The 12,249-nt window shown below is 33.0% G+C and overlaps 1 protein-coding gene across 1 annotated transcript; it reads right to left on the bottom strand.

The window, feature by feature from the left end:
• Window positions 1-5,522: 5,522 nt before the first annotated feature.
• Window positions 5,523-11,367, bottom strand: LOC136206306 (uncharacterized). Its single transcript, XM_065997308.1, has 3 exons — window positions 11,067-11,367; window positions 10,487-10,984; window positions 5,523-6,019 (listed from the first exon to the last, which is right to left on the bottom strand). The coding sequence occupies exons 1-3, from the start codon at window positions 11,224-11,226 to the stop codon at window positions 5,676-5,678; spliced, it is 1,002 nt and encodes a 333-aa protein (XP_065853380.1). The 5' UTR covers window positions 11,227-11,367; the 3' UTR covers window positions 5,523-5,675.
• Window positions 11,368-12,249: the final 882 nt, after the last annotated feature.

The following is a 12,249-nucleotide window of genomic DNA, read 5'->3' as shown; positions in this document are numbered from 1 at the left end:
TACCATAGTTTTGACTTCTCCACGCATGTCAAGCTGACCTGCAGTTCAAACTATTCATTTTTAGGTACCCAATTTCTTTTGGGTCCTTTCTTGTTAGTGTAGACAGGTGCAAAATCATGTTTCAATTTATGACGGCATACTTTTATGGTGTGGCCTGGTTTACCACAGAAGTCACAAAAAGGTACCCTTTGTGGGTTAATCTGAGTATAGTCAGCATTATTGTGTTGGGCATGCCAACATATTTTTGTGGTATGCCCTTTTCTTCCGCAGAAGTCACATTGGACAGTCCGCTTGTTATGCCAACACACATCCATTGTGTGTCCCCGTTTCCCAGAACATTCACATTGTGTGACTTGCTTATGCTGACTAATATTTGCATACTTAGCATGAGCTCTATTTCTATTTAAGTCTTTCCCTTGACTTTGTAATTGTGTGATATCCTTTCTAAGTTTCTTTGACTCAGATTGGACCTCCGTGACAGACTTATGTAAGATTTGCATATTGGTATGCAAGTCAGAGTTGTCCTGGAGAAGATATCGGAGATCACTCAGCTTGACCTCTTCAATCTCATCACAGCGCCTGCTGAGTGCCTTAATCCTTTTGTTACACTTCTTAGTTAGTGTATATAAGTCACTCAGGGCATTCACCATTTCATTTCTAAGCAAAAGTAAGGATGTTACCTCATTGTTGTGATTTTCTTGGTTAGTTTCATCAGAAAAGTCGGCATGCTCAGACTGCGATTGGTCAGCTTCATCATCTGCCATAAAACATATATTGGCTGTTTCATTCTGCTCAGCTTCAGATGATGTTGACTCATCAATGTCACTCCATGTGGCTACCATAGCCTTTTTGCTTCCCTTCTTCTCTTTCTTGAGATTGGGACAGCTTGACTTGATGTGCCCGGTCTGATGACACTCAAAGCATGTGACAGATTTCGAGCTGTCCTTTTTGTACTTGTCGCTTGACTCAGCTTTATACTTGTCATTTCTTCTAAATGATCTTTTGCCATTTCTATCATTCCTTCTGAACAGCTTTTTCATCTTTCTGGTGAACATGGCCAATTCCTCATCATCGGTTGACTCAGCTTCAGTTGAGTCAGCTTTCATGACAAGAGATTTTTGTTTTTTATCCTCTGATTTTTCCTTCTCTTTGGCTTCAAAGTTTTTCATAGAGATTTCATGGGTCAGCAAGGATCCTATCAGCTCATCATATTTGTAGGTAGTCAAGTCTTGAGCTTCCTCTACGGCTGTCTTCTTTGCTTGCCAGCTTTTGGGCAGACTTCTCAGAATCTTCTTTACTTGTTCGTCTTCAATGAAGTTCTTTCCAAGCCTTTTTAGTTCATTTATGATGTTTGTGAACCTTGCGTTCATTTCTGAGATGTCTTGATTTTCCTTCATCTCAAACAGCTCGTAGAGTCTCATGTGTTGATTGACTTTAGACTCCTTAACTTTGCTTGTGCCTTCATAGGTTACTTCAAGCTTCTTCCAAATCTCCTGTGCTGACTCACAACCTGAAATCTTATTGTATTCTGCAGCATCTAAAGCACATTGAAGCATATTTATAGCCGAAGCATTATTCTGTAGTTTTCTGAGGTCATCCTCTGTCCACTCAGCCTCACTCTTAACAATGTGGACCTTGAACAATTGCAAGCCATGCACTTATGTTTGTGGCTTGAATAAAGTTCTTCATCCTATTCTTCCAGAATGTATAATTTGATCCAAAGAATAGGGGTGGTCTAGTGATTGATAATCCCTCAGGGAGTATCTGTGTTGTTTGGTTTCCAGGAAGAAAACGAGTGCTATTCTCACCCATTTTAGGGATCAGCTCAAGATTGTTAAATCTCTGAGTAGTGAGCTTTTAGGCTCTGATACCACTTGTTGGTCCCTGATAATTAGTTCCAAGGGGGGGGGGGGGGGGGTTAGGAACTAATATAACTTTTTTCGCGTTTTAACTGAGCTGACCAGAATTTATATTGGGAGTTTATTAACTCTGATTTTGGTCAGCTTGGTGAGATGTATTTGAAGACAGCTTTAGTCAGGAGTTGACTAAGGTTGTTTTCACGTGAGTTGAGAATTGACACTCTTAAGGTCAGCTTCTAACTCAGCACCACTTATTTACTCAAGGTCAGCTTAGTGACTTTATATGCTGAGTAAATTTAGCAAACAACACATGCAATATAAGAGAGAGTTCAGAAATTACTCAGTATCACTTATCCTGGTTCGGCCTCTCTGCCTACGTCCAGTCCCCAGAATCCTCCGGGCTTTTTGAATCCAATACTGAGCTCTTTAACGGTAGAGCACAAACCAATTACAAGGCAGTTGAATATGCAAGAGTACCTTCCTCTATTCGTCTACTCAACTCCTACTAAGTGCTACAGCCCAGCACCTAGATTTCTCTACTACTGAAATGCCAACAACCTAGCACTCAGCTTTACTCTCTCAATATCACTATTGATCACAGACTTGTTCCTTTTTGAACTAAAGAACACTTTAGATGATTACAACTCAATCTAGCATTTACACAAGAATAAAAACGTGGGTGTAAGATTCTTTTTGTATCTAAGTGCTTTTGAGACTTTCTCTCTAGTATTTTTCTTTTTGATGGATCAGTTTTTTTTTTCCGTCATGTTTAGGTTCTTCGATTGTCCTTATATAGGCTAAATCCTGTGGATTTGATCGTTTAAAATGTCTTGACCGTTGCTACCAAAACGGCTCTTTTGGGGAACATTTTCTAGAAATCTTCAGACTGACCACCATTCCCTGCTTTTGTTTTTCTTCAGGCGTCAGGTTGTCTTTTAGCGTCTGTTTTGTTTGTTTGTGACAGTTGTCTATTTCCAATAATCCAACGTCCCATGACTCTCGGAATCAGTCTTCTTAGGTATCTTCGAGGTTCCAATTATTGGTGCAGACGATTGGCAGACATTGTCTTTTGGTAAAACGGATCCTTCATGCTGTCCTGATGAATATTCAGCTTTGTTTGTTCATGTTTCATGCTGAGTTCCTCCAAGGTCAGCCTTGTTTTTTTTATCCATTACTGAAGAGATCTTCAGGTTTAGCCAGCTTCGTTTCGCTTCCGAGCTTTAGCTCCACTTTAGCTTCCACACTTTCATGCTGAGTTCTTTTCTACTCAGCTTCGCTTGTGCTGACTTTTGTCCTGTCTTTTATTTTTCATATTTTTGCACTCAAGATTCAACAAACATATTAGTACAATTAAATCAAAGCATTTAAATTTAATTGTCTCTTAATCATGGATGATTTTGTCAAATCAAAATCTTGTGGAAAGGTGTTTCAACACGTTCCACTCAGCATCTTTGGTCAGCTTCATCTTTAAGTATTTGTTCTGAAGATGACTTTTCTTTTATTAAAATGTTGAGTTGTACTTCACTCAGCTTGTGCTGTGTTCTCATGCTGACTTCGTCCTGTCTTACTTTTTATTTCTGTTTGCATTTATACTTATACTCAATATTGAACAAACATATTAGTACAATTAAATCAAAGCACTTTAATTTAATTGCCTCTTAATCATGGATTAACTTAAATCATTTTGTCAGATTTCCAGATTAGTTCATCCTGCACCACCCGAATAGGCAAAAAATTTTATAGACTTAATCTGCCTCCGTTTTGCAAAAACATCTGAATATCTTCCCTCTATCCCACTGTCTTGACTTTAATACAATCAAATCAGATACAACCATATCCTCTAGTCCAGCAATGCAAAAAGATTTAATGCGAAATTTTGACAACCGTGGAACCCATGGGTCCTTCTAAATACTTATCTGATTGTCGTCCTCCACTCTCCAATGAAGCCCAAGCCATAGTAATTCAATTGATCCCTATACACTACTCCAAACATAGCTAGGATCAGTGCCCAATTTAGAGGATAGAAAAGAAGTGTTAACATAGCATTTGGCTTTGAAAATTATGCTTACCAATGTATGCGGGTTATAGATTAGCTTCCAGCCCTGCTTCCCAAACAAGGACATATTAAATAATCGCAAGTCATGGAATCCCATGCCTATTTGATTCTTGATATGACACAACTTTGCCCAATGAAACTAGTGTATATTTTTCTTTCTACCTTTCTTCGAACCCCACCAAAAATAATTCATCATCCTTTGCAATTCGTCGCAGATTGAGTTTGGAAGTAAAAATGTACTTGTGCAAAAAGTCGAAAGTGCTTGAGTCACTAACTTCAGTAACACCTCCTTACCCGTAGTAGACAGGAACCGATAGCCCCAGCACCTAAACTTTTTCCTCAAACGATCCAAGAAAAAGGTGAATATACTTCGCTTGGACCTCCCAATAAGTGACGGGAGGCCCAGATACTGTCTCGTGTCTAGCGGAGCCGTCACCTGAAGGAGAGAGAAAATTGTTAATCGAGTGTTAACTCTAACATTCTTACTGAAGAAAATGCCTGATTTGTTGAGATTAATGGCTTGTATAGATGCTTACTCGTATTCTGTCAGAATATTCAAAATCCCCGTTGCCTCGAAGAAGAGGAAACTATCATTTGCAAAAAAAACAAGTGAGAAACCGACAGAACGTATTACAAACCTTGCATCCACTAATAATTCCATCAACCTTTTCTTTCCTAATCAATTGAGATAGTATCTCAATAGGCAGAATAAACAAATAAGGTGAAAGTGGGCCCCATTTCCTCAAACCTCTCCCGTGATTGATCGGACCCACTAGGTTACCGTTAACCGACACAGAGTATGAAACAGAAGTGACATAAACCTCTTTGTATGTTTTTTTTATCATTTTTTAATCTTATTTTATTTTCCAATCTTTACAATAAATTTACTATATACTTTTAATGAAATAAAAATAAAAATTATTTTATGGCTAACAATAATAAACATACAAGATCAACAAATGACACTTCATTAATATGAATTAGAGGGGTGAAAAGTACACATAAGACGAAATCGACATGTAATTTTAGTGTTTGGATTTAACTTAGTAGGTATCAAGTCATTTTTGTATTGAAACGAAACTTACACGTAAATTTTTGGGTTAGATTATGGTTGATATATTAACCCAAAAAAACAAGAAATGATACAAATATTTAAAATTAATGTTATATTTTCTCGTGTTTTTATATGTCATTAAAGATAATAAAATTATAATTATTATTTGCAAATATGATTCAAAACTACTAAATTGTTATAAACACATGATATTAGCGATTTTTTCGATGGTTAGTATTAACATACTAATAAAAAATAACATAAAATATTTAAAAATAGTATTATATCTTATTATATTTTTAAAAGTTATCATTAATATATATGCATAATAAAATTTTATGTAAACCGAAACACGGTATGAAATCGATACTAACCCGAACATGTTAACACAGTTGTAATATGCAAGTTTTTGAAGTGGATTTAAGTTTACTCTTTTTAACATAAATCCAAAAATGACACGGTTCGAACACGATAATTGTCCGTCTAATATGAATCAATAAACTTGGCCAATTCCAGTCCTCTTAACACACACTAAAAAAAACCCAACAAAAAATGGAAAGCTTCAACTTCAACATTCTCTATTCTCTCTCCTCTGATGAATGAAATTCAAAGCAATTTTTGCATAATACAAATGATATATAAAAAAAGAAAACATGAAACTAAATTAAGAAAATACATGAAGTGGAATATGGTAAAATACAAAAAGTTAAAAACAGAGTCTTCTCTTACAAGATTCAAGAGGCAGTGGTGGTGGATCAGGATGATAATTAATGCAAGAAAATCTAAAATCTTTAACAATGTCCTCAATTAAATCTCTGAATATAAAATCTTGCAAAGCCATCCCTATTCTTCGAATTTCTCTCTTTTGGCCCCATTCAATATCTCTACACACTTCTTTTACAGTCTCTTCCATAACTTTGGTGCCCCATATTCCCAGTCCAAATAATTTCTCATCATTCTTCTTTTCTTTTGTATATATTCTATCTAAAATACTTATGTTTATATTATCTTCTTCTCCTGGCCTCTTCTTTAGTTGTTGTAGCCCTCCTCCTACACCCAAAATATGATATTAATTAGGATCTGTTTGGTTTACCTGCTGTTTATTATTGAAAAAATCTCCTTTTTAAAATGATTATTTAATTTTGTAAAAATTTCGCTACAAGAAATATCTAACTAAACACTTAAAAGTCTCACTTTTAGAAAACAAGAGGAGAAAAACGATTAACCAAACACCTCAATTAAGTTTCATTTGAGACCGTTAATATACTTAATTAATTTAATTACAGGATATATAGTAGAGTAAAAGTACAATATAAAGTGTTGTATTGGTAGTCTTTAATGCAAAGTATATGAATTAACAAACTTATTAGTTAAAAAAACATTCCAAGTACAAATTTCATTAAAAATAGTAAAATTAAAGTACTATTTGACCTCTAATTTATTTAAAATGTTAGTTTTTTTTTGTCATTATAACATTTACCTCTCAAATAATCCAAAATGTTAATTTTTTCTCTTTGATTTATTAACCGGTAACATTTACCTTTTGACATATTCGCAACTATCCACTGATTGAAATTTCACAAATTTTGAATAAATGTGTTACTAAATTATAAGTTAAGTGAATCAAATTGAGCATTTTGAATATGCTAGAAATAAATGTTAATAAATAATATATCAAAATCCCAAATCAACATTTTGATAAGTTGGAACCCAAATAGTGCTTTAAGCAAAGAAAATGTACTGTCTATATTTACTTTTATTACATGTGCAGGTCTCATGACCCAAACCAGAGGGAACGGACTTTTGCGAAAGTAAAGCTATAAAGTTGGGTTCTCTTTTCTTTTGGACTTATGTCTTTTCAGTAATTTTTTTTTTCCAAAAATAAATAAATAAATCTATTTTGGCTCATCATTTGGTGCTTTCTTTTACCTATATGTAAGCTAAAGTAATGTTTAGATGAATTATGATTAATCAAAGTGATAAGTTATTAACTAAGGTTTTTGGGATATCAATTTTTTTGAATGAAGGTCGAGACGTGAAGGCAGACCGGACATCCTAATTAGGTTGGCATCTCCAGTACATCCAATAACCCGAATATTATTAAAAAAGGAAAAATAGTACAAAAGAAGGAGAAAGAAAGAGAAAGGTTACAGAAATCGAATATGAGCTACATTACACAAATCATCAAAAACAAAAGATTTAATATTCACATAAATAGTACTAATGTAGATTTAATATTTATAAAAGATTACCAATTTAAATTCCGGTAACGAAATATCACACATTATTCATTATTCATATTTCTGTTAAATTTCATAATACTCCTTTTGTTAATTGAAATGCACCCTACCCACAGCCATGGTTATTTCTCTGTGAAATTTATAAGCTAATTAATCAAGTTAAATATTAGAGTTGTTGAGTATTATATTTATTTATTTATTTATTAATAAAGAAAAGGAAAAAAGAAAGTAAAGGAAGAGAAAAAGAGAGAAGAAGAAGACAAGAGATGATGAACATATCTGCAAATTGCACTTTTTGAAATTCCATTCTACCAGACACTACTGATTGTGTCTCCCTTTATAAAAAAGTTCATACCTCAACGACATAATTTGCTATCAATGCTCACATTGGAATCCTATATTCTCTTAAATAATTATAAAACCTCTTCTTAACAAGTAGTACCTATTAATTTTTTAAGTAAATTAGTTTCTTAACATCATTTCAAATCATGACCCTTTTAAATAAAATGGTCAAAAAGTTTTCAACTTTTTTAAATAAAGTGATCCACTGTTTAATTCTAATAATGTTATTTACAGTTTAACTTTTAAATAAAATGGTCATTTGGCAAATAGATAATTTGCTATCAATGTTATTTACGGTTTAAGTTTTAAATAAAACCTATGTAGTTTCACTAATTTTCAGATAAATGACTGTAATTTACTTTTCTTTTTTCAAAATAAGGGTTACGGTTTTCAACTTTAGTAAAATAAGGATTTTTTCGATTGATACTATTAAAATCACCATTGACGACTTCAAAAATGACATATTTTAATAACTACTAATATTCTAAGCAACTTTAATTCTTCAATTTTTTTATTTTGAGATTATTTAAATGATGCTTAGTAAAGAGAGATAGAGTTAATGTTTAGAGAGAGAAAGCTCCAAAAAAGATGATTTTTCGAAAATCGAAAAATATAGTTCCATAACAAATATGATATTCAACAACTTTAATTCTTGAAAATTTTCATTTTCAGATCGTTCAAGATGGTTTTAATACCATTAATTCAAAAAGGTCATTGTTTTATTAAAAGTTGGGTAAATTACATACGTAGTGTACAACCTTTACCCATAATCACACTTGGGTGTACAACCAAAATTTTGTCATAGTAAACTGTACAACCTTTTAGTAACCTCTCACTAAAGTGTACAGCCGGTAATTTTGACCGGTCAACGCCTGGTCAACGCGCCACCTCATCACTTTTAACCTCCTAACTAATCAAAGTGGACCCCACCTCATGTTAAATGACTAATTTACCCTTAATTATATTTTCTTTTATTTTTTTATTTTTCTTTCCTATTAATTCAATTTTTTCTCTCTCCTAAATTCTCTCCCCTATCTCTCTCTTCCATCGTCTTTTCCACTTCAGCCTCAGCCTCTCCCATCCTCTTCACTTCCACCTCTCCCATATATGCTAATGGAAACAGATTTAAATCGAAGATTTTATGACTTACCTTTTCTAAAAAGAAAGAAAAAAAACTGTTTAAATGAGACAGATCTCTACAGCTCAGGAATTAAATTAGATTGATTACTTTCCTGTTTAAAACTTTCCTCAAACAAACAGTTGATAGACAAACATAAAAATTGAAGCTTTATATCTCTTCAATCTTCATATGAATGTAGAGGAGATGATGAAGAAGAGGGTTTTATCTTACCCAGCCAAAAAGAAAGAAAAAAGAAATAATTTTTACGAAATGTCAGTGTTCAAGAACTCAAATCAAAAAGCCCTTTTTTTAAGCCCATGCTTTTCTGGTATATAGTCCTTCCTTGACCAGCTATGTTCTTATTCCTTTCCTCTCTGATTATCTAATTTGGAAACCTCTTCTCTCTCTACATTTGATTTGATATGAAGAAGAGAATATTTGAATTAGTTTAAGCCATGGTGGATCAGCGAAGTGGAGGAGTTCTACTATTGCTATTGAAATTTGAGCCTGCATTTCTTCAGCAAACGGAGACACTTTTCAAGCGGAAGTGAAGACGATGGAAGAGGCACAGACAGAAATGGAGAAGACGATGGAAGATGCGGAAGAGAGAGACACGTTTAGGAGAGAGAAAAATAGAATTAATATGAAAAAGAATTAAAAATAAAAGAAAATATAATTAAAGGTAAATTAGTCATTTAACATGAGGTGGGGTCCACTTTTATTAGTTAGGAGGTTAAAAGTGATGAGGTGGCGCATTGATCAGGTGTTGACCGGTCAAAATTACCGGTTGTACACTTTAGTGGGAGGTCACCAAAAGGTTGTACAGTTTAGTGTGACAAAATTTTGGTTGTACACCAAAGTGTGATTATGGGTAAAGGTTGTACACTACGTATGTAATTTACCCATTAAAAGTTTGAAACTTCAATCATCGTTTTAACAAAAAGTAAACTACATTCCTTTATCTGAAAATTAGTGAAACCACAGAGATTTTATTTGAAATTTACCCAAATATTTTTTTATAAGCGATAAAATATAAAAATATTCATATAGTTGATAGACAAGAGTAATATTATATCTCCAACGTTATCCGCACTCTGTTATCAAATATATATTGGTTTAAGATAAAATTTTATAAATTAAGATATCATAAAAATAAGCTTAAAAAACAATACTACTTTATTGTTTCCTTTTTCATAATCTCTCATTAATTATAAAACAATTAAAATAGATAAATTTGTAAAGTGGTGCAATTTTCTTTCTATTCTATCCAATATTTTCTCATAAACTTTGCATTATTTTGGAAAGATGCGTTATTAAAGGAGAATTTTTAACAAGGACAAAATAGAAAAAACGAATGAAATTGAATAAATACTATTTATAATTCAAAAATTTTCTGTATAATGTAGAATAAATGGAGTAAATAGTATAACTAATGGTCTAATGTGAAAAATTAGACAAAACTTTCAAATATTATTAAAAATCTTAAATATATTTTGTCCATGTATCACTAATCATTTTGATGATAACATAATATGCATGTGAAGAAAAATAACCTAGTTTAAGGAGAAAAATCTGTTAATTATATTTGAAATTAATCTAACTGTTAACATTAAACTTTCAATTATATATAATTTATAATAATAATATGAGCATTTTTGTATTTTTATCAATTTTTGTAATATATCGAGTTGACATTTAGCATCTTTTTATCAGTTAGTATATTAATTTATCAGCATGTATATGAATACGTATTAATTAGATGCCTCCAATACCAAAGACAAAAATCAATAAATGCCAGAAAATGATAAAACTGACCATTTGATGCCGTATTGACGCTCCAAGCCGAACGAGTGAACTCAGCCACCATCGAATTTGTTGAAACACCGCAACTCGCTTCCTCCGGCTCACTTTCCTCCTTTTCTCTGCAAGCAACTTTACAGTTATTATCTCCTACACTCGTTAACACTTGAATCATTTTCTTCAATGCCTTCAAATCCTCATCGCACTTCTCCAGCGCTCCTAATAATCTCCTCCGCTTCTCCGCCACCGATAATTTCACACCGGGAATCATCGGAACCTCATTCAGTCCCATTAGCCTTGCTACCAGAGCTGGCTGATTATGGAAGTAATTTTCCGGCGAAGGAGGAAAAGCATAAACCGATCTCATGTTCTCCGGAAGCGTCGGACTTCTCAAAACGACATCGCATGTGGAAACTCTAGGGTTTTTCGTCGCGGTTCCTCCTCGCGGTGGAGAATCAGAAGAGGAAGAATTAGGCTGGAAATTGTTAGATGATTCTTTTTCTTGCTTCTTTCCTGCAATTTGATTGAACATTTAATTAAGAAAGAGAGGAAAAGTTAATGTGTATATATATGATGGATGAATTGAAAAACGAACCGGAAATGAGGAATCTACGGCGGTGGTTGTGTTTGGAGAGGAACTGAAAAATGGTAGACATGCAACCAATGCTCTTAGAGTGCACATTTTGACGTGCCGGAGAAGCATCCCGGTGGCTCCGGCGAGATGATGATAAACGTAAGGAATCTTGGAGGTTCATTTCTTCTTAATTCATCACTCTTTTGACTGTGGAAATATGAGTAAGTAAATGGATTGGGAGAGAGGAGAAGATGAAATGAAAGGGTTACGCGGTGAAACCTTACGCTTAATGCAAGGGCTTATTAAATAGGGCCATAATACGATTTATATAGTTAAATTATAGGGCTCTATTTTTTTTTGAAGTCAATTGTTAGTTACTCAATTGTTACCTATAAGCTCAGGTAGAGGCTATTAAGATTCTATGTCTCTTTATTACTGCCAGAAATTTTATTTTACAGTACTTCTGGAGTAATACTTCCGACCAATGAATTCACGACACATGTATATATAGTTTTTCTTTCCACAATCATATTCATGTAGTGAAATTTAAAACGATTTTCATTGGTCGGAAGTATTACTCCAGAAGTACTGTAAAATTTCTCATTTATTACATTCAACTTACTTAAAATAATTTAATTTATCACATGAATTTGTTAAAAGTGACTTATTGCTTCTCTGAACCTATCTACTTATAATGATCTATTTGCCTTTTAAACTTGTTTAATTAAAGGGCTATATATTTCTAAATTTATAAAAAAAATCCAAAACTTAAAAAATAAAAACCCAATTCATAATTCTAAATCTTTAAAACAAATTAACTTTCGATTTTTTACACCTTTATGACTTTTTTTTATAGATTTATGGACTTAATCATTATATTTTAAGCAAGTTTAATGGGCTAATAAGATACCATATAAGTTGAGGGGGCAATCAAGCTTTTTGGACAAATTTAAGGGGCAACTGATGCACTAAGCCTACTTTTAAAATGTTCTATTTATTTTATTGACTTGTTTAAAGTGACTTATTAACCCTATAAAATGTGTGGCAGCGTAAGAAGAGATTTTGAAAAGGTTAAAATGTATACAATTTAAACAAGTTTAAGGAGCCATTAAAAAAGTTCAAGGAGCTAATAGGTACATTTCAGAGAGTTAATGTGTCACTTTAAGCAAGTTTAGAGGTAAATGTGACTTTTTTAAAGTATATA

This window comes from Euphorbia lathyris, chromosome 9 (genome assembly GCF_963576675.1).
Source record: "Euphorbia lathyris chromosome 9, ddEupLath1.1, whole genome shotgun sequence".
NCBI lineage: Eukaryota > Viridiplantae > Streptophyta > Magnoliopsida > Malpighiales > Euphorbiaceae > Euphorbia > Euphorbia lathyris.
The sequence above is the reverse complement of the archived record's forward strand: the minus strand, read 5'-3'. Positions and strand labels throughout refer to the sequence as shown.

Coding starts and splice junctions, on each gene's coding strand:
- LOC136206306 (XM_065997308.1), bottom strand. CDS start 11,226: ATGAACCTCCAAGATTCCTTACGTTTATCATCATCTCGCCGGAGCCAC. Junction 10,985..11,066: donor CCGTAGATTCCTCATTTCCG/GTTCGTTTTTCA, acceptor ATCAAATTGCAG/GAAAGAAGCAAGAAAAAGAA. Junction 6,020..10,486: donor CGTCAATACGGCATCAAATG/GTCAGTTTTATC, acceptor TTTTGGGTGTAG/GAGGAGGGCTACAACAACTA.